Source organism: Zingiber officinale, chromosome 7B (genome assembly GCF_018446385.1).
Source record: "Zingiber officinale cultivar Zhangliang chromosome 7B, Zo_v1.1, whole genome shotgun sequence".
NCBI lineage: Eukaryota > Viridiplantae > Streptophyta > Magnoliopsida > Zingiberales > Zingiberaceae > Zingiber > Zingiber officinale.
The window spans coordinates 97,482,168-97,505,741 of record NC_055999.1 but is presented as its reverse complement, the minus strand read 5'-3'; the positions used below and the strand labels follow the sequence as shown (position 1 = coordinate 97,505,741).

Here is a 23,574-nt window from a genome sequence, read left to right as displayed (position 1 = left end):
TGAGCCCTCAAAGACTCATTTTCCTGCTGTAGATCGACCACAAACTAAGAGACGCTCAATCCCATGACACAGGCATATAGAAAACGCGAGATTAGTAACACTTCAAGGATATGAAAAGGGAGTAGATAAACTTACCAACACCAGCCATTGGGAGAACTCGTCGGCCAAGTCCAATGAAGAGCATTTTAAAATTATGTCAGCGGTATTCTTCCAGGAGTCAGCCAAGGCGCCATGAAGTTGGACCTGACTGCAGTTGGGGAAAGTGCTAGAAGAAGGGGTTGTGCCCAGCACCTGGAGAGACGGTAGTTGGAAGGAGGAAGTAAATACATACCACCCCTTTGAGCGGTCTTTAGAGCGGGAAGAAGGTGTAGGAGTTGCAGAAGAGGGCTGAGCCACGGATGTGGGAGGCAGGGAAGGCATGGAAGTCGCAGGCGGGCCACCCGGTTGGGAGGGCGTCTGCTCCGTGACCTGAGCAAGGATAGGAGAAGAGGTTGCAGCCTCTAAGGAGACTGGAGTGCTGCCCCGAGAAGGAGTCTTGTCCTAGAGAAACATCCGCAGCATGGGCGGCCTCTTAGGGGATGATTGGACTGAAGGAGTGACATGACGTCTCTTACGTTGAAGGCGCAAAGGATGCTCCGAAGCTAGAGAGGCAGTCTTCCCACTAGGAGTAGTAGTAGCAGTGACAGGGGGTTCCATTGAAGGGTGAGACTCCTCTTCAAGGGCCTCGTGTTCTCCTATTTGCTAAGAGGAGGCTCCTACGGAGGCGCTGACCTGGGGAACCTCTTGGCTCGACATGATCTCTTTTCTGTGTTTCCGTAGAATGTCACTAGGCAGCGTGGAGGAGTTGAGGGTAAAAGTTTTGAACATGATCACTTCTGCAAGTAAAAGAAAATACCTCAATTAGTAAAGATATGAAGGAAGAGTCATTTGATCTTACCGAAAGGTACGATTAAGGGCGTCCGGATGGGACTCAATCCGAAGGTGTACAACATGTTTTCCTATAGTAGGGAAGGGAGTTAGAGTTGCACCCCACCCAATTTCTGAGAAGTCGTGAAATAATCTGGCCCATGCTGGTGGTCACTTAACTCAGAAGTAGGGGGAAGGCTTGAACGCCACTTAGTGGGTCAAGCCACAGACTCGGGTAGTTGTATATAAAAGAAACGAAATTTTTAACTTTTATTGGAAGAAGGCATGCCCTGGAAGAATTTATACCCAGCCCTAGACTGCACCATAAAAACACCCGGCTCCAATTGTTTGAGAGAATAGAAATGATGAAAGACTTGAGGAGTTAAACGAATGTCGTACAGATGACACAAAATTACCATCCCGCACATGGCACGGAAGACATTGGGAACAAACTGAGATAAAGGGATACAAAAATATTAACGTAGTGTTGAGAAGAAAGAAGGGATAAGAAAACACAGACCACCAAGAAGTTGGTCCTTAAAGAAAGTCACAAAACCAGAGGGAGGATAACATGGATGGCCGTCAGGTCCAGGAATGTGAAGCTTATATGCTTCAAAAAGCTGTAAGCTAGCATGCACCCACTTAAGGTCATTCCTATCAAAATCAGAGCAGAAGAAAGCATACCAAGGGACTAAAGTATCTCCGGCCATAATCGAATCGAAAAACCTAGGAGCAAAGGGAGAGGGAGAAGAAGCACTTACAAAGGAGACGTACGAAGGGTGACGTGAACAAGTAGAGAAGGAAAGGTTAGAGGAAGAAGAGGCGCCGATGAACAGCCGCTTGAGGCCTTTAAGGCTTTTAAACCAAAAATCTTAAGGAGCATAGGAATGTGAGCCGGACAATCGGAATAGTGCTACACACGATAGCCATTGGATCAAAGGAAATGAAGCACCATTGGGTCACGTGCAGAAAATGTGCGTCAAGCGTCATATCGAAGAAAGTCAGTTGGACACGTGTTAGTTTCTTATGAAAGGGCATTTATGATGGAAAGGTCAAAAAAAAAAAAACATAAGCTCAATATGAGAGCATTGGCACCACTTCTCACTGGCATAATGCCTCGAGGACCGAAAATTCCATGCTGCTACCTCGAGAAAAGGATTAGAAGGCGACGGGAATTGCTTATCAGAACTCGGTGTCTCACCCCAACCTCGGAATTAGGAGAATATTCAAATTTGGTCACAAAGGTTAAGTCCATGGGCGCATCTCCTTTGATCACCAATGACCTCTCGGTCGACTTCCAGACTCTTGCTCCAAAGCGAGTTATAAGTGAGCATGCTCTCACGACTAATTACCTCCCGATCGGCATTCCAGACTTTCGCCCCAGCACGAGTTATAAGTGAGCATGCTCTCACGACTAATGACCTCTTGGTCGGCTTTCCAGACTCTGTTCGAGCGCGAGTTATAAGTGAGCATGATTTCACAACCAACGACCTCCTAGTCGGCATTCTAGACTCTTGCCCCAGCGCGAGTTATAAGTGAGCATGCTCTCATGACCAACGACCTCTTGGTCGTCATTCCAGACTCTCATTCCAGCGTGAGTTATAAGTGAGCATGCTCTAACGACCAACGACCTCTCGGTCGGTGTTCCAGATTCTCGCCCTAGCGCGAGTTATAAGTGAGCATACTCTCACGACCAACGACCTCTAGCTCGACATCTAGACTCTCATCCCAGCGTGAGTTATAAGTGAGCATGTTCTCACGACCAACGACTTCCTGGTCGGCGTTCCAGACTCTTGCCCCAACGCGAGTTATAAGTGAGCATGCTCTCATGACTAACGACTTCCCGGTCTACTTTCTAGACTCTCGCCTCAACACGAGTTATAAGTGAGCATGCTCTCACGACCAACGACCTCTCGGCCGACGTTCCAGACTATCATCTCAGCGCGAGTTATAAGCGAGCAAGCTCTCGCAACCAATGATCTTTCGATCGGGCTACTAACTCCCACCCCGGTGCAAGGTATGAGCCAACACTGCTCTTGCGAACACTTGTCAATAACCAGAGCATTTGGATCGTCTTCATCTGTTCCAACATCGCCGGGCCAATGGCAATACTATGATTCGCCACCTTCACTAGGTCGATAGCAGCATACAGGTTTCAATCTTTGCAAAGATAATCAGTTATATACCAGTCCCTTGTACACAGGTGGAGTCACAAGCGTGCTAGGGTCTAGTCAGTCGGACTTGAGCCTCCTTCGACTAGACTTGGAGGGGAGGTTTGTGAAATGGTGCATAAAGGCGGGGCCAGATAAGGCCACACATTCAAAAGTCAAGGGGACATGACAATCAACAATCAGGAGAAAGAGGAAGTTGGATCGCCTCACGTCATCAGCCGCATATTTTTTGGACGGTCACAGCCAGGGCAGGTCCCCCAGATCTGAGACATAAGATGGAGCTCTTACTAGTTTCTAAGTTGCCCCCGACTGATCGGACTTCCCCAGCTCGAGTTGTGTAGACAGGTCTGGTACTTTCACTAAGACAACTCCCGATTGACCCTTCAGCAATCAAGGCATGAAAGATGGGTCTCTCGCTACAGTCTCAGATAAAGCTCGAGTGGGTCACCACGGCTCATCTTCCTGATCAAGACTCAAGCCGGGTGGTATATTTGAATGGTCATCCTGAGCTGTTTGTAGCTAAACTCGGGAGGGACAGAAAGCACTAAGAGACAACAATGTTAGGGAATCATAACCTCCTATCGGAGAATAACTATTATACGTCAGAGAATATTCTCATGGTTTGCTATCACCTATGAATGAAACCTTCATTCCACCAATAGGATGTCATCGTACATCCTCTCTCACCTGACAAGCCCTAACACCCAACATTCTCTGACAACAGGCAGACTCTGAAGGTATGCAGCGTCATATAAAAAGGGAAGCCCTCTTCCTTAGCAAGGGGCGCATACATACGTACTCATTTTCAATAGTTCTATTTACATTGTACATTATTTTTCTGAGAAAAAAGTACCTGACTTGAGCGTCGAAGAGCATGCGCCGGGGACTGTTTCCTTGGTTTATGGTCTCTAACGCTTCGAGTGCTTGTCTGAGTGTGTGCAGAGTTCAGGTACTACCAGTTCTCATACTATAGATCAGGGAGTTCCTCGTGGGAGTTTATTCGTACATACATACACCAGGTGTGTCAAAGTTGCCTCTTCGTCAACACCAATGTCATATTCGTCGGCTTTCGTCTAACTCAGATTCCGGACAGGATCAATATCCATGCGTTGTTATCGACAAGCGAGAATGATTCTAAACAAACTTCAATATTCAACACAGGTGCAACTAGGTGTTCAGCGCTAACCCAGGGGTGGTGTCGTTGGTGGCCGACGCCACTGGCATCCTCAAGAAGTTGATGAGCAACAGCCTCTCGGTGGCCGTGGAGTTTCAGGTCAAGAACGGCGCCTCCTGATTAAGCAACTCAGAGAGGATTGTTTATTGTATGGCTAGATTTGGAACATCATTTGATTAAAACAGATGCAAATCACCGATTGAATCAATAGGTTGAACTGTGGATCAACTCGAAGTACCATAAACTTCGAGTAATCAACACAAATAATACAAATAGAAAAATTAATTGGTTTAACCAACACAAATAAATTGAACAATCCATGCATCTATAAAACAGATATAATATACATCATCAAACACTCTTCATCACACAACATACTAACTTGAAGCACAGTATACTTAGTTCCCACGTAATGCCCAGTTGGCTAGAGTACGACAGACTTATTATAATACGACAAAAGATCAAATTCCCAATAGGTGCATATCCTAGGGAAAAAAATCTCTCTCAGTCTCTCGCCACCTAGCTTATAACTTGACGGTGAGTTACAAGTTGACTCCATGATTTATCTTCTTTTACATAATTTAGGAATGGACTATGAGAGATGTTTAAAGTGTGCATAATCACCTTAATTCAAGTACCGTACACTTGTCTTCAAACATAATAGCAATTAATTAAAGTTGTTCCGTGAGCACTTAGCACAAAACAAACTATTCTCCCCATTTTGTGGCTTCAGCTTCTTGAGCTTCAATGCCAACTGAACATAAATATCATCGCAAATCTTGTCCCACCATCGGAAGAAAGTGACTCTGACTTCTTTCTTCAGGATCATGATTCCAATGAAACACCAAAAGCCAACAATAAATCTGATTGCAACGCTGCTATATTGTATCACAAGGTCAATCTTATCTGCCTTTGTTTGTTCTGGTGGATCCTGATAAGTTTCATGACTTGAACACTTTGGCAGTGGTGGTCCGCACAAGCCTTCATTACCAGCATAGATTGAGGCGTTGAAGGTCGACAACTGTGTGCTTTCTGGGATTCTTCCTGACAAGTTATTGTCGGAAAGATTCAAATACTCCAAGAAAGAAAGAGCAGATAAGCTCATAGGAATTTCTCCTACTAGATTGTTCATGGACAAGTCCAACGATTCCAACTATGTTATGCCACCTATCTTTTCTGGAATCTTCCCTGTTAAATGATTCATGGACAAATTAAGGAAGCGCAATCCAAGAAGATCTGTCAGCTCATTCGGAATTTCACCAGAAAGATTATTATTTGACAGGTCGAGGCTTCGTACCAATCAGAGCTTATCAGTGTATACGTAGGAAGTGTTGAATTTTGTTTTAAATTCAAAGTATTTTTTTTGGTAGTGTTTTTAGTCCCACATTGCTAAGTGGAGAAGCTTGGAAGGGTTTATATAGGAAGTCCTTCCATCCTTGCTTAGCAATGATAAGGGGACCTACACGCATGTGCAGGACAAGCCTAAATCGAGTGGATTTGGGGGGTTCAAGCCGGAAATCCATAAACCGGGCATCACGTACATGATTAACACGCGCAGGGGGGTGCAAATCCCCAGCCCGTGGGCCTTGCGCTCACGGGCGGCTCGGTTTCCTCGCATGAGGAAGGGACGCGGACGCGACACTGAGACGCGTTTCCTCGCTAGCGAAGTAGTGCTTCGTATCTTCTCAGAGTGAATAAAAGGGGACTTGCAGCACCTCTATTCTTCACTCAAGCCTCGAGCTTTCTCCTCCTTCTCCCTTCTTTGTGCGATTCATTCTGCACGGTTTTATGCTTTCTTCTCGTCGAGTTTTTCGCTGCTTTCTTGTCCTGAGGCTTGGTCTTCCGACGATCTGAGGTTGGGTCCGAGTGTAGCGTCCGTTTTGGAGTGCACCTACGGACGAGACGAGCGATTGTCGGATCTTGGGGGAATTTTGCCGGAGAGCCTTTGCACCTGAGGCGGCAATAAATTCTCTAAGGATAGTCGGCGTGCCGACGCTTCAACCGGATAACTATATTCTAAACCCTACTTATTTATTTATCTGTCTATTGCATGCTATTTTTTGTGCGAATATATTACTGCTTATATTGCTTGAACTTTACAACATTCTTAGAGAATTTATTGCCTGCATCAATAGACATGATGAATGATAGGGTAATAGGATCTGATGAGGCTAGTGCTAGACCCGAGAAATTTTACGGGCAAAACTTCAGACGTTGGCAACAACGGATGAAATTTTGACTTACTACGCTAGGGCTATTCTCCGTTATAGAAACAGACCCTCCTTCACCTAATGAAGAGGAACCTGCCCGTAGTGCTGCCTTAGAGAGGTTTAAGCAAAGGGATTATCTCTGCCATGGGAGAATCCTATCTGCCCTCTCAGACGCACTATTTGATGTGTACTGCTCAACCTCTTCAGCTAAAGAGCTGTGGAAATCTTTGGATAAAAAAATATAACTCCGAAGATTCTAGTTTAGAAAAGTATACTGTGGCAAAATTCCTGAACTTCAAAATGGTTGAAGGCAAATATGTAGTTGAGCAGACACATGAATTCCAAGTTCAAATTCATGGTCTTGCTGAAGGAGATATGCCATTACCTGAAAAATTTCAGGTCTTGTCTATCATCGAAAAATTACCTCCGAGTTGGGAAGATTTTGGCATGACTCTTAAACATCGGAGAGGTAAAATCTATCTAGAAGATTTGATGATTGCCTTAAATATCGAAGAAGACCATCGGAAGCAACATAAAAATGATGATACAAGAATGCCTATGGATTTTATTCCAAAGGCGAATGTAGTAGTCTCATCTAACAAGAAGAAATTCAAAAATCAGAAAATGAAGAACAAGATGAAACCCAACCCAAAGGTTCAAAAGAAAACTGGAACCAAACCTAAGCCTTACTGGGCATGTGGATAGGTTGGACATTATGCCAAATTCTGCCCTAAGCGAAAGGACAAGGAGAAAAATCAAAACAATACGTCCAACACCAAGGCACAAGTAAATGTCGTGACTGCTAGTAACGACACCAGCGATAGGTTTGTTACCTTCAAACCCGAACTAAACTTGATCTATCAACCCAATGAATGGTTAGTTGATACAGGTGCTAATGTACACTGCTGTGCTGATCACTCTGCCTTCCTTACTTATCAGGTAATTGAAGGCACTTCCGTGACCACGGGGAACCATTCTGCAGCCAGGGTGTTTGGGATAGGACAAGTTGACCTGAGGTTCACCTCTGGAAAAGTCCTGTCACTGCATGAGGTGCACCATGTTCCAACGGTCTGTCGGAATTTGATTAACGGATCAAAGTTAGTCCGTGCTGGTTATGAGTTGAACTTTAAATGTAATAAAGTTGTAATATTACATTTAGGAACCTTTATTGGAAAATGTTACCTTAATGAAGGTTTATTTAAACTCAATGTAGAAAATGCTACCTTAAATAAATCTACTAATATTGGTTGTTCATATAACATTGAGTCTTATGATATATGGCATGACAGATTAGGACATGTCAATTTTAATACCGTGAAAAGGATGATGAACCTTGACATGATTCCTAAATATGCTATAAATGATAGGAAAAAATGTGAAGTTTGTGTGCAATATAAACAAACCCGAAAACCCTTCAAATCAGTTGATAGAAATTCTGATATTTTAGAATTAATCCATACTGATTGTTGTGAGTTTAACGGTGTAATAACGAGAGATCATAAAAGGTATTTCATCACCTTCATTGATGATCACTCTCGTTATTGTTATGTTTATTTGCTAAAAACCAAGGATGAAGCTTTAGATAAATTTATGGTTTTTAAATCTGAAGCTGAGAATCAAACCGATAAAACTATTAAGAGGTTAAGGTCTGATAGAGGTGGAGAATTTACCTCGAACCTGTTTCAAAAATTTTGTCAAGATACAGGTATAATCCATGAGGTAACTGCTCCATATAGTCCTCAATCCAACGGTATAGCAGAACGAAAAAATCGAACCCTTGAAGATATGATTAATTCCATGTTAGGCAGTTCTGGGTTACCCAACATTATGTGGGGGGAGGCTCTATACACTGCATGTCATGTGCTAAATAGAGTCCCAATGAAGTCAAGGGATAAAACACCATATGAGCTTTGGAAAGGCCGAAGGACAAGTTTGAAATATCTTAAAGTGTGGGGGTGCATTGCAAAGGTACTAGTACCTGAACACAGAAGGAAAAAACTTGGTCCAAAGACCGTAGATGGTATCTTCTTGGGTTATGCTCAAAATAGTATTGCATATAGGTTCCTGATTATTAAATCAGAAATTCCTGGAATAGATGCAAATACTATTGTAGAACTTCGCGATGCTACATTTTTTGAGGATATATTTCCTATGAAGACGAGAACACCTCAATCTAGTATTCCTACTAGAAATGAGCCTTCTTCCGTAGAGGTCCCACTATCCGTAATGGGTATACCTTCCTCAAGTCACTCTAAACTAGATGAATCTAGTGAGTATACAGAACCAAGTAGGAGCAAGAGGCAATGTGTGTTTACGGATTTAGGCCAGGACTTTATCACCTATAATATAGAAGGTGATCCTGTGACATATAGAGATGCTATGGCTTCTCCTGAAGCTAAACACTGGAAAGAGGCTATTAAAAGTGAAATGGACTCTATTATCTCTAATGCCACTTGGGAGTTGGTAGATTTACCTCCTGGGTGTACCACTATAGGATGTAAATGGGTGTTTAAGAGAAAACTAAAATCTGATGGGTCAGTAGATAAATTCAAAGCCCGCCTAGTTGCTAAGGGATTCAAACAAAAAGAAGGGATTGACTATTTTGACACTTATTCTCCTGTTACCAGAATTACTACAATCCGAGTGTTAATCGCATTAGCATCCATATATCATCTTGAGGTCCATCAAATGGATGTCAAAACGGCATTCCTGAATGGAGATCTAGAAGAAGAGATATATATGGATCAGCCTGAGGGATATGTAGTCTCTGGAAATGAGAATAAAGTCTGTAGGTTAGTCAAATCTCTTTATGGTTTGAAGCAAGCCCCAAAGTAGTTGTACGAAAAATTTGATAGAGCTATGCTATCATTTGACTTTGAAGTAAATGACTCTGATAAATGTGTGTATGCTAAAATGAAAGGTGATAATTGTATTATCCTATGTTTATATGTAGATGATATTCTACTATTTGGAACTAACCTTTCTATTATTAATGAGACTAAGGCCCTCTTAAGTGGTAAGTTTGATATGAAGGATATGGGTTGTGCTGATATGATTTTAGGGCTGAAGTTGACTTGTTCAACTGATGGAATAATAATTTCTCAGTCACTCTATGTTGAGAGAGTATTAGAGAAATATGGTTATAGCCAAGTTAAATCTGTTGTCACACCATATGACCCTTCAAAAACTCTCCACAAGAATAATAGTGGTGTGGCAGTGTCTCAATTAAAATACTCACAAATAATAGGTAGTCTAATGTATTTAGCTAATTGTTCTAGACCTGATATTTCTTTTGCTATAACGAAATTGAGCAGGTTTACCAGCTGTCCGGACAGAACGCATTGGGATGCATTAGACAGAGTACTCAGATACCTAAAAGGTACTATATCCTTGGGCTTGTGGTATGGAAGATTTCCTGCAGTCCTGGAGGGATATAGTGATGCTAGTTGGATAGCAGACACTGCTGAGTGTAAAGGCGTTACTGGTTATGTCTTTACACTTGGAGGCGGTGCAGTTGCTTGGAGGTCTGTTAAACAGACGATTATATCCCGTTCTACATCTGAGGCAGAATTGTGTGCTTTAGATACCACAGTAACTGAAGCTGATTGGCTTAAGGGTCTTCTTTAAGAAATTCCCTTGATGGTAAAGCCAATACCTTCTATTTCAGTACACTGTGATAATCAAACAACAATAGCTCAGATTAGAAGCTCCAAGTATAATCAGAAACAGAAGAGATATGTACGAATAAGATTGAAGTCTATTCGTGAGGTAGTGTCTCTTGGAGTGGTGTCATTGGACTTCGTAAGTTCAAAAGACAATATTGCTGATCCACTCACAAAAGGACTTGATTCTGAGAAAATCAAGAGATCCAGTAAGGGAATGTGACTGAGGCCTATCCTGGTTTCATCTATAACGGCAACCCAACCTATCTGATTGGAGATCCCAAGAAGTAGGTTCAATGTGGTATAAAAAAGTTATAAGGGTGAACCGTAAGCATCAAATTGATTGAGATGTAATCTCATAGTCTCTTCCCTGGATAGATGCTTGACTGCTAGTAAGGATGAGCTTGGAGGCTCTTAATGAGTTCAAGGTCTTATTGACAGGATGCTCGCAGTACATCCTTGGAGAACTCACCTATGTAAGTGTAACTATGTGGCCGCAGTGTGGGGGGTCTAGGCAACTCCCCTTAGCACTTATGAAACAAGATTTGGTGGCATGGCCGTAATGCACCAACCCAGAAGGATTCAACCATCGCCAGTGATGAGTTGTTACCATTTGACTTCACATATAAAAAGGTTTAAGTTCAAGACCTAGTTCACTTCAAACCTATGTGAATAAGATTGGTGTACTTAGGTGAAAATTCAAACCGGAAGGTATTTTCACTAAAAGCTCATTGCAACCTAGCCTCAGGACATATTTTTTTGTTTTTTTGTTTTTAAACCGAAATGATTTGAATTTGTGGGGGATTGTTGAATTTTGTTTTAAATTCAAAGTATTTTTTTTGCCATCCTTGCTTAGCAATGATAAGGAGACCTACACGCATGCGCGGGCCAAGCCCAAATCGAGTGGATTTGGGGGGTTCGATCCGGAAATCCATAAACCGGGCGTCACGTACGCGATTAACACGGGGGGGGTGCAAATCCCCAGCCCGTGGGCCTTGCGCTCACAGGCGGCCCGGTCTGTTTTTGCTGGTTTGGTTCAGTTTGAACCAAAACCAAAGCGAAGCAGTGCTTCGTATCTTCTCAGAGTGAATAAAAGAGGACTTGCAGCACCTCTATTCTTCACTCAAGCCTCGAGCTTTCTCCTCCTTCTCGGTTTTTCTGCTTTCTTCTCGTCGAGTTTTTCGCTGCTTTCTTGTCCTGAGGCTTGGTCTTCCGGCGATCTGAGGTTGGGTCCAAGTGTAGCGTCCGTTTTGGAGTGCACCTATGGACGAGACGAGCGGTTGTCAGATCTTGGGGGAATTTTGCCGGAGAGCCTTTGCACCGTGAGGCGGCAATAAATTCTCTAAGGACAGTCGACGTGCCGACGTTTCAACCGGATAACTATATTCTAAACCCAACTTATTTATTTATCTGTCTATTACATGTTATTTTTTGTGCGAATATATTAGTGTTATTGCTTGAACTTTGCAACCGGAAGAACCTTTCATGGTTATTACTAATCTCTCATTATGAACTTTGTTGCCATATAATGAATCTGTTGAAAAATATACAGCCATTGCACTGAGATTGCCAAGAGACGAAGGTATATTACCATCAAGACGGTTTGAAGAAAGATCCAAAAGTTGGAGGGACTTGATACTTGCTATGACTGTAGGGATAGTACCATGAAGTGAGTTTGAGTGCAAGCGAAGAATCTTCAATGATGCAAGGCTCTGTCCTATCCACATTGGTATTTCTCCTGAAATTTATTTTCTCCAAGATCAAGAACTACCATGTCTTTACTATGCTTTAAGAAGGATGGAAAACTTCCAGAGAGTGAATTAGCATTCAAGTGGAGAGACAATAGAGAGGTAGGAGATGAAACAGGGCATTTTGGTACCTCACCAGACAATTCATTGTAACCTAAGTCTAGGACTTGGAGTTTCATACTGCAAAAGAAAGGAGGGATTTCACCGCTGAGATGATTTCTAGCTAAACAGAAAATAACGAGGTTTGGGGCATTTCCAAAGCTCTGCGGTAGACGAAGAAATGAGTTATGAGCCAGCATGAGTTCCTTTAGTTGATGTAGTTGACCTACACTTGGAGGGATTAAACCACCCAAGTTGTTGTTCTGAAGATCTAAGTTTCTTAGGAGAGCACCTTTAGTACAATTGGACAAGCCATCGATCAAATCCGTTAGTTCTCCTCCAATACTGTTGTGTGATAAATCAAGAAAGATCAAGTTGCAGAGATTACCAAAAGTCCTGGGAATTTGCCCTGCTAGCTTGTTTTCGGATATGATAAAAAATTCTCAGTTATGGAGTCCACCCATCGACTCAGGTATCTGACCAGTAAATAGATTATTTGGCCTATACAAAGTACGTAATTTTTGAAGTTTGCCAATGGATTCTGGTACTTGTCCTGAAACATTACTGTCAATTAGATATAACAACTTCAAGTTAGTGAGATTACCAAAAGTTTCTGGTATTGATCCTGTCAGGTTGCTCTTTCCCAAACATAAGCCTGCCAAGTTTGTAAGGTTTCCCATGCTCCATGGTATCACTCCAGTGATATTGTTTTCTGACAAATCAAGAAACCTCAAATTGACAAGTTTCCCCACTGTTTCTGGAATATGTCCTGCTATATGACTATTTGATGCACTCAAGTGTCTTATAGTTGTTAGATTCTCCATGGCAAGTGGTAAATACCCCCTCACATAGGTAGAATCTAAACTGAGGTACTCCAAGCGCCTAAGATACCACAAGATATCTGCAATTTCTCCGCTAACTTCATTGCCGCTGAAATCCAAATACTGCAGTCTGGTGCCGATATTCCTTAGAATTCCAGAAATTTCTCCCTTGATGAGATTGCTTGCTATTTCTAATTTCTTTAAATTAGGAAGAGCACTAAAAGAAACTTGCAGTTGCTCCACATGAAGTCCAGAATAGCACTCAGAGAGACCGAGATATTCAAGGTTGCTAGCATTAGACAGCCAACTGAGCATGGCGTTACTGAAGTTCTGATAGTGAAAGAGACTAAGCTGGGAGATGGATGTCAGATTAAAAGAGGGCAGTGGGGATGTAACAGGCGGGAGTTCTGCATTCCCCAAATTTAACACTCGAAAAGTGCCGAGTGAATTAATTTCCTGAAGCCAATTGGTTGCTCTCGAAAGGTCGACGCAGCTCATATCAAGATACTCCAATGAAGGTATATGAGAGAGCCATTGGAGTCCACCAGAGCGAAGACATGATTTTGAAAGTGTAATATAATGAGTTATCGCATCCATTAAGATCGAAGTAACGCAGGCTGGAGAGGTTACAGAATTGAGGAGGAATTAACCCACAAAACAGAGTTCTTGATAGGTTGAGATACTCCAAGTGGACGAGAGAAGCAATCATATTGGGGATGTGGGCAAAGGAGAAGTTGTTCATGCTCAAGTCCAAATACTTCAAATGCTTTAGCTCCTCCAGGGAAGGGTTCAGCTTACTCGCACCAATTCTCCCAGGACTGAAACTGTCCATCTGATACAAAATTGGATCTTCTTCATAGACGTAGTAGGGGTAAGGGCTGTGAAGGTCAAGCTCTGTAACGTGGCCGGTAATGTTGTCGCAGCCCACTCCTCTCCACTTGCAGCAGTCACGACCGATCCAAGACGAGAACCAGTCGCCTGGGTCATGCATGTCGGACTTGATGGCGAGCAGAGCACTCCTTTCATTCTCCAAGCAGTTACTCTCCTCCGTTGCCTGCAGACTATCGTTGCAGGATGCCCTTATGCTCAATAAGAAGATGATGAGGACAAGTGCAGAATGCTTTGAGGAATTAGAACTGCCCTTGCATATGCTACCAGCCTCCATGATTGAGTGAGTGATTGATTAATCTCTTAAGAGAAGGGTGGGAAATATGCCAAGTTGAGAGAGTACCTTGTTGCCGGGCCTGGCAGGCCCTAACTTTTCAGGGCCTACTACATACTGTTTGAATATAATTTAATAGAAAAATTTAAAAATCAATATATTTCATTTAAAATATGATAAATTTTATACAAATTTTAGTTATCAAGATTTTTCAAAAAGTGCAACACCATACAAAATATATTTCCTAAGTTCTCCAAAAAAATATAATACTTACAAATAAAAAAAATATGAAATAATCATTGAAAAAATCTATATCTTCTAGTATTTTGAAAAATAAAATTATCAATAAGGTTTCCAAAATCAAATTTTTCTAACACCTCATTTTCATCATTTTCTCTCAATTCTTCCAACTCATTGATTGCATGATTATTTAATTATTCTTGATTACTCAATTGTTGTTCATTTGTTGCATGATCATTTAATTCTTCTTGACTTTCTTCTTGTAATTCATCAACTGAATTTTCAATTGAAGAGTTAGTTTTAAAAAATTTACGAAGAACACCTTTGTGAGTTTTAATAAGCTTTTCCACTTTTTTTTCTTTTGTTTCTTTTCTATCTCCAAGATTGATATTTTTTTAGAAACATGTTTGTATTACAAATTTTAAATGTAAAAATAAAACATATAAAATCAACAACAAAGCTAACAATGAAACCAAAACAAACAATGAAAATAATAGTCAAAAAATAATAAAGCCCGATTTGTACTTAAAGCAATCGATAGAATTTATTCTATTATGATTAAAATTAGGATGATTTATTTAAACACTTTCAAATCGGTAAGAAACTATCAACCCTAATACCATGACATATATTATCCACAAAAACTTAATGTTGATTTCTTGAATTCAAGTAGTTATTTACTGGCCTCTGAAAAGCCATGTTTTGCTGCTAAAAGTTGGATAAAGCTCTATAGAAGCACAGCCTTATCAAATTAGACCAATAGTTCACCATCTCGGCAGCACTTCTTGGTTGTTCTTCATTAAAGGCACATCTGTTTCTTTCATTCCAGGTTACCCATAGCTAGGCTTGGCATATAGTAATCTGAAATCGAAAAAATTTAGCTTACTTTGAAGTCTTCCACATGGAGTTGTGATTCATCAGTTAATCAATCAGTCAAAGTTTGTTCTTTGAGATGTGTTGTTACTCGGAAATTAAAGTTTCATTTATGAACTTATGCTGCTTAAAAAGTCTCAATAACAGATGAAGAATTCCATGTATCTTCAATTATTACAATTTACAAAACACATATCCATGCATCATCAAACATACACTTCATCGCACAACACACTGACTTAAGGACCATATATATACGTGTCACAATATATATACGTGTCCTCAAACATAATAGTAATTAATTAAAAGTTGCTCTGTGAGCATTTAGCACAAATAGCACAAAACACTAGTTTTCCTCTTCACGTAGTCGCTTCAGCTTCTTGAGCTTTAGTGACAACTGAACATATATATCATCGCAGGTCTTGTCCAGCCATTGGAAGAGAGAGACTCTAACTTCTTTCTTCAAGATCATGGTTCCAATGAAACCCCAAAAGCCAACAATAAATCCGATTGCAATGCTGCTGTATTGTATCACACGTCCAAACTTGTCTGCCTGTGTTTGTTCAGATGGAACCTGAAAAGTTGCATGACTTGAGCACTGTGGCAGTGGTGATCCGCATAGACCTTCGTTACCAGCATAGATTGAGGCGTTGAAGGTTGACAACTGTGTGCTTTCCGGGATTCTTCCTGACAAGTTATTGTAGGAAAGATTCAAATACTCCAGGAAAGAAAGAGCAGATAAGCTCGCAGGAACCTCTCCTGTGAGATTGTTCATGGATAAGTCCAAAGATTCTAACTGTGCCATGCAGCCTATCTTTTCCGGAATCCTCCCAGTTAAATGATTCATGGATAAGTTAAGGAAGTGCAATCCAAGAAGATCTGTCAGTTCATTTGGAATTTCACCAGAAAGATTGTTATTTGACAAGTCGAGACTTCGTACCAGTCGGAGCTCATCAGTATATTCATAGGAAGAACCTTTCGTGGTTATTGTTAATCCCTCACCATAATCTGAGTCACCATATAAAGAATCTGTTGAAGAATTTACAGCCATTGCACTGAGATTGCTAAGAGACGAAGGTATGTTACCATCAAGACGGTTTGAAGAAAGATCCAAAAGTTGGAGGGAATCGATACTCGCTATGGTTGTGGGGATGGCACCATGAAATAAGTTTGAGTGCAAGCGAAGGATCTTCAATGACGCAAGGCTCTGCCCTATCCACGTTGGTATTTCTCCCGAAAATTTATTTTCACCGAGATCAAGAATTACCAAGTCTTTGCAATGCTTTAAGAAGGTTGGAAAACTTCCAGAGAGAGAATTATCATTCAGGTGGAGAGACACTAGAGAGGTAGCAAATGAAACATGGCATTGTGGTACTTCACCAGACAATTCATTGGAAGATAAATCGAGGACGTCGAGCATCATATTGCAAAAGAAAGGAGGAAGGTTACCCTGGAGATGATTTCCAGCTAAAGAGAAAATAACAAGGTTTGTGGCATTTCCAAAGCTCTGTGGTAGACGATGAAATGAGTTGTGAGATAGCACGAGTTGCTCTAGTTGTTGTAGTTGACCTACACTTGGAGGGATCAAACCACCCAAATTGTTGTCATCAAGATATAAGTATGTTAGGAGAGCACCTCGAGTACAGTTGGACCAACCATCAGCCAAATCTGTTAATTCGCCTCCAATACTGTTGAGTGATAAATCAAATAAGCGCAAGTTGCAGAGATCACCTAAATTCCCGGGTATCCGTCCTATCAGATAGTTTTCAGATATGCTAAAAAATTCTAAGTTATAGAGACTACCGATCGATTCGGGTATCTGACCAGTAAATAAATTATTTTTCAGAAACAAAACACGTAATTTTTGAAGTTTGCCAATGGATTCTGGTACTTGTCCAAAAACATTACTGCTAACGAAATCTAAGAACTCCAAATTAGTGAGATTACCCAAAGTCTCTGGCATCGATCCTGTTAAGTTGCTCGACACCAAACGTAAGCCTACCAAGTTTGTAAGGTTTCCAATGCTCCATGGTATCACTCCAGTGATTCTGTTATATGACAAATCAAGATACCTCAAATTAACGAGTTTCCCCACTGTTTCTGGAATATGTCCTGCTATATGAGTATTTGATACACTCAAGTGTCTTATAGTTGTGAGATTCTCCATAACATGTGGTAAATACCCCTTCACATTTGTAGAATCTAAACTGAGGTGCTCCAAGTGCCTAAGATTCCACAAGATATCTTCAATTTCTCCACTAACGTCGTTGTAGCTCACATCCAAATGCTGCAGGCTAGTGCTGATATTAATTAGAATTCCAGAAATTTCTCCCTTGATGAGATTGTCTGCTACTTCCAATTTCTTTAAATTAGGAAGAGCTCCTAAAGAAACTTGCAGTTGCTCCACATGAAGTCCAGAATAGCACTCGCGGAGATCAAGATATCGGAGGTTGCTAGCATTAGACAGCCAACTGAGCATGGCGTTACTGAAGTTCCGATAGTGAAAGAGGCTAAGCTGGGAGATGGATGTCAGATTAAAAGGGGGAAGGGGGGAAGTAACAGGTGGGAGTTTTGCATTCCCCAAATTTAACGCTTGAAAAGTGCCGAGTGAATTAATTTCCTGAAGCCAATTGGTTGCTCTCGAAAGGTTGACGCAGCTCATATCAAGATACTCCAACGAAGGTATATGAGAGAGCCATTGGAGTCCACCAGAGCGAAGACATGATTTGGAAGTGTAATATAATGAGTCATCGCATCCATTAAGATCGAGGTAACGCAAGCCGGAGAGGTTACCGAATTGAGGAGAAATTAACCCACAAAACAGAGTTCTTGATAGGTTGAGATACTCCAAGTGGACGAGAGAAGCAATCATATTGGGGATGTGGGCATAGGAGAAGTTGTTCATGCTCAAGTCCAAATACTTCAAATGCTTTAGCTCTTGCAAAGAAGGGTTCAGCTTACTAGCACCAATTCTCCCAGGACTGAAACTGTCCAACATGTACAAAAATGGATCTTCTTCATAGACATAGTAAGGGTAGGGGCTGTGAAGATCGAGCTCTGTAACGTGACCAGTGATGTTGTCGCAGCCCACTCCTCTCCAGTTGCAGCAGTCACGGCCGATCCAAGACGAGAACCAGTCGCCTGGGTCATACATGTCGGACTTGATGGCGAGCAGAGCACTTCTTTCATTCTCCAAGCAGCTACTCTCCTCCGTTGCCTGTAGACTATCGTTGCAGCTTGCAGTATGCTCTTATGCTCAACAAGAAGATGATGAAGATAAGTGCAGAATGCTTTGGGGAATTCGAACTGCCCTTGCATATGCTACTGGCCTCCATGATTAAGCGATCGATTAATCTCTCAAGGGAGGGATGTATGTCAGGTTGAGGGAGAGTATCTTGTTGCTAATGATTCATTTTGCTATGTTCCATCGAGAATTTATTATATTGGACCTGAAAATTGCTGCTTGATAATTAGTAAGTGGTAACTGTTGGATATAATTATTTTTATCAGATGGATTTATTTATAATTTGTATATATAAATAGGATATTTTTTTTAATATGATCTAACTTATATTTAGTTGATTTCGAATGATTAAATGTGAGTTAAATGTGTAGAATTCTTTACTCAGATTTATTATCATCTATGAACTGATAACAAATTAATTGTCTATATAAGGAAAGGTTCCTAAAGATTTTAGGTATATCTTAACCTAATTTCTTATTCCACATTGATAAAAAAAAAATTTCGAAATCGCCATCCCTTAATTTCTTGAAAGATTCTCTTGTATTTACTTATATTTTTTTTTTCTTCATAATCTTCTAGACGACATTAAAAGATAAAGATACGATCCTTTAATTATTTATTTTATCATTATATTTATATATTTATTTTTTTATATCATATTTTCATATTTTTGATGAAAATTATATACGAATTTTTTATATGATTCTGAGAATATAGACGACTTAGGTTTTACTAGGACCTACATAATAAATAGATTCTACATATGTTCACATTTAAATCTGGAGATCAATCACGCCTTGCATTGCATTGCCAATGGTGGTGATAAATGTTATGATAATAATATAATAAAAAAAATCAAGATTAGTTCGAAAATGTACTAAGCGTGGTTTTCAAATTCCCCTAACAAATCTTCTAACAGCGATGGGTGTGATCCAACTCTTACGAGAAAAACTAATATAGCCACAACGGAGGTTTTCCATATTTTTCCCATCCATATTTTTCCCATGGTCACATCCCATCACCGTTTGAAAGTTTGATTATTTGATGGTTTGATGCAATTCGACAGTTCAGTTAGTCTTAATCATCCAAGATAATTATCATTCACAGTTTTAAACCATCAGTTACGAATTCACAGTTAAAAAAAACTTACACTCAATTATTTAAATTTACATATCTCCTTAGGGTATAAGTAAATTAAAACTCAGATAGTTTGCTTACCTTTTTTATCTTAGGGAGTAACATTATATATTTTTATTTCTCGTGCTTATGTTGTTCGATCTTTCAGTATCCAAATCTTTTACTTTGACATTTAAAAGTTGTAATCTTTGTATTTTTTTTTCTATTCTTGTCTAATAATCAAGTAAGTAAGTACTGCTTATGTTTCTAAATTTCCAAAGAGATGGGAGATAAAATAAATAGTCGTTCATCAAATATATTATATCTAGAATTAAACGTCTATTTTACAATGGTTGATAAACTAAAATATTTTATAATAATAGAAAGGATGGAAAAATTTTAAGTCTTTAATGACTGACATAATAGAATACCGACTCGCTGTCTGTTTTCTACAAATTAAAAGAAGTAAAATAATCCTTTAAGTTTGTATCTGAAACTTACGGAAATTTGAAAACCACAGAGTACATTTTCGAACAAATTTCTTGTTTTTCTTATATTATTATGATAATATATTATCATCGCCATGACTGGCCTAACATTAGTCACATGGTCGAAAATTGAAATGTGAACAGAGATGTCAAATCAATTTATCAAGTAGGAAACGATCGCCATCCCTGACAATTACTTTGTGCATCATTGCGCCTCGGAGGCAAACTTGAATTTTTAGGCCCATTATAATAAATTCATGATGAAACTTTCCTCGGATAAAAATTATTTATTTTTATTAAATATTTTGAAAAAGTCATTATGAAAAAATATGTATAAAATATAAAAGAGTGTTTGATTTACATGTTTTTTATTTTTATTTTTTTAAAAATATATATTTTCTTTAAAATAGTATTTAGTTTGTATTTTTTACATCTGTTTTCTAAAAAAAAAATGAGATAGTATTTTCTAAAAAAAATAAAGAATAGTTAAAAATTATTTTCTATTTTTAAAAAATATATATATTTTTCAGAAAATAAAAATAAAAAATGCGTAAACCATGCACTCTAAGTATTGCTTGTACAAATTCCAATTAAGTGATGGCTATGTAGGAGCGAATTTAGATTTTAAGTTATGGGGTCTGGCTTAGGCCGGTTTGATATGTCTCCTAGCTAGTCGATGACTTGATCCATGAAAGTGTCATTGTAGGGCAGTATGATCGGCATGTCGGCGATCGATAGTCCAAACCTTTCCACTCTTCCTCTGCCTTCTTAGGAGGTTTAGTGATGTGTGCAATTTGCAAGTGCATGGTTGTCGTCAAGTAATAAAAGATTATTGATCCCACGAAAATTGTATATAAGCACTAGAGATCAATCACGGCGAATTAGTTAAACGAACATTGATTGAGAAACTTGCACTATAGAAGTAGATTGAGAGAAAGAGGAAGAGAGAGAGAGAGAGAGAGAGAGAGAGAGAGAGATTGAGGGTTGGTTGAGGAACTTGGTTTGAATGAATGTTCTAGGGGTTCGATTTCATTGTGATGCTAATCAATGAGTTAATGATCACCAATTATCCATTCTCTATTCCTATGCACATGTAGGAGGGTGGGTCATTTTGTTATCGACACTTCTCCACGGTGGTGATGTCGGAGTGCCATTTCTATTGACATCCAATGCTACCTAATGGAAGTGATTCTTATGAAGTTTGGTTCAATGGATACTCCTATCACTAAGGCCCCTCGTCATACATTCACAAGAATTCACCAAACACTCAATAGCATAAATATAAAAACAACCCAATAAGCCTAATTATTCACATCCTTGTAGAGAATCGCTCTCCCTTTCGAGGCGATACTCTAGATGTCTTGTTAAAAGGATTACCCTTGTCACTAGCGCCTCTCAGTCATACAATCTAAGTGATCCCCTCTACGAGATGAACAAAACCATATAATCATTCAATCAAACATGAGAATTGAGTACAAACACATCACATACACATTAGATCAAATGAATACAAGGCATAAGGAATGCCATATGGAAAGGAAATCGGCAAATCCAAGAGTATACATCAATCACACATCACAATTACTCCATTAATCCTAGAATAATAAGATCTACTCTATAACAAGGAGAAATGAATCTAAAGACAATGAAATTGTAAGTATCAAAGCTCAATCTAAGAGAAGAAGGGAGAAGAAGCTTATATAATCCGTCGAGTGATCTTCAGATTCAATCCTTAGCTTCCGGAGTCGATGAAGATGATGAAAATGGCTTCAGATCGTCAAACTAAGTGCAGAGAGGACTTAGATCTTAGCCAAGAAGGATCTCCCAAAGGGGAGAACCTTCCTCCCTTGAAGAAGAGGAAGAACTCCCCTTAAATAGAGTAGGGCACGAGCTAGGACACAACCTGTGCCACGGCCGTGCCTCATTAGCACGACCACACCTTGCTGTAGTGCTGCTTGGGAGGCACGACCATGCCCTTTTGGCATGGCGGGGGTCTTCCTCGCCTCTGCTTGCTTGACACGATCGTGCCCTTTTGGCACGACCAAAGGGCACGACCGTGTTCTTCCTCTTGTCTAGACAAATGGCACGACTGTGTGCTGCTTGGCCACGGAAGAAGGGACACGACTATGTAGTTTCACATTGCCAAAACTAAGTCATCCGAATAGAAGAGACGTGAACTGCAAGCGCCATGCAGAGTAATTGGAGGTGGTGAGTTTCAACGGTGCTTGAGCATTGACATTGAGAACCACAAGAGCAGAAGGTGAATTAGGTTTGTGAGAGATAGCAGACGAGTGATGTCGTCGACGGTAGTCATTGTAGAAGGCGGCTGGTGGATATTGTGAAGAGAACCTATGTTGCTCCCTCACGTGGCAGGATAATGACTCATAGTAAAAATCTTGCCAGCCCTCAACAGGGTAACAGATCTATCACTGATTATATGTAGGACATCAAAAGAAATATTGACGCTCTTGTGCTTATGAATGTCAAAGTTGATTTTGATGAGCTGACCATTCATGTCCTGAATGGTCTTATTCAAGATTATTGCAATATCTCACATGCTCTGCAAGTTCGTGACATCCCTATTACTTTTAATGAGCTATTCGAGCAGCTCCTCAGTTATGAAGCCCAATTAAAAGTCTTGACACCATCTCCATCTTTGACGCAAATGACTGTTCTTGTGGCTCCAGCAGGGAATTCTCGTAATCGGTATTCAAACTATCATGGTGGTTGTCAGCAGGTTCCGTCGATGTCCCATCAAGCGCATCTATCTACGCCTGGGATGTCTGCACTCCTCCTGTACATCCAGCTGTGTCCAGTCCTAATCATTATCTTAGGCGCTGTTAGATTTGTGGTGTTCAAGGTCACTCTGCAAGCCAGTGTGGTCATATGATTGCCTCGATGCTTGCTCTGCTTTTGTCGACTCCTCCGCGTGCTCCACGTCCAGCGTATAGTGCACCGTTTACACACACTGCTATTCATTTTACACCTTTGTCTCATTCTCGGGAATGAGTGGTTAACTCTGGCTTCCTCTCATCATGTAACCACTGATCTCACTACTCTCTCATTGCATGAGCCTTACTCTGGAAATGATAGCGTCGTCATTGGTGATGGTTCTAGACTATCCATTACACACACTTAGTTCTTTCTCTTTCTCCATTCCATCTTTCCCTTTAGTTTTCTTTAATGTTTTATTTGTGTCACGCCCCAGGGGAGTCTCTACTAGAGAAAATTTTGGCAATAACTCTCCTATATGAGTGACAATCTGAAACTCATCTACATAGCCCTCAGAACTCAGCAACTCTCCGCGAACTCGTCCCAATGATTAACATGGAGGAGATAAATCATGGATGACTAAGCCTTTGAAATAATGACTAGTACATGAGAGAGACATTTGTGCTATGTTGAGATTCAAACCCCAGATCTTATAATAGTAGATTATATGTGCTAGTCATTAGATTGCCCCGAAAGGATGGAGGAAGATGAAACAAAATAATAATAAAAGCGGAGAGAGAATAAGTTGGAAGGTTTTTTGGTATTTTACAAATAAATTTACTATTGTCTAGAAACTACAATTTAGTCCGAAAAAATACCACTAGGTACGGTATGTCGGAGTTGGATGAGACATTCGTAGTTGGATGAGGTATTTTTCATCACCATCTA

General features: G+C 40.3%; 3 protein-coding genes across 3 annotated transcripts; all 3 read right to left on the bottom strand.

The window, feature by feature from the left end:
• Nucleotides 1-12,413: 12,413 nt before the first annotated feature.
• Nucleotides 12,414-13,289, bottom strand: LOC122004587 (LRR receptor-like serine/threonine-protein kinase FLS2). The gene has a single exon (XM_042559449.1). It carries the CDS (start codon nucleotides 13,287-13,289, stop codon nucleotides 12,414-12,416), a length of 876 nt encoding a protein of 291 aa, XP_042415383.1.
• A 1-nt stretch (nucleotide 13,290) lies between these two features.
• Nucleotides 13,291-13,956, bottom strand: LOC122004586 (receptor-like protein EIX1). The gene has a single exon (XM_042559448.1). It carries the CDS (start codon nucleotides 13,954-13,956, stop codon nucleotides 13,291-13,293), a length of 666 nt encoding a protein of 221 aa, XP_042415382.1.
• Nucleotides 13,957-15,194: 1,238 nt separating this feature from the next.
• Nucleotides 15,195-21,899, bottom strand: LOC122004584 (receptor-like protein 12). The gene is made up of 2 exons (XM_042559447.1): nucleotides 21,818-21,899; nucleotides 15,195-18,315 (listed from the first exon to the last, which is right to left on the bottom strand). The coding sequence occupies exons 1-2, from the start codon at nucleotides 21,897-21,899 to the stop codon at nucleotides 15,413-15,415; spliced, it is 2,985 nt and encodes a 994-aa protein (XP_042415381.1). The 3' UTR covers nucleotides 15,195-15,412.
• Between the last annotated feature and the right edge of the window lie 1,675 nt (nucleotides 21,900-23,574).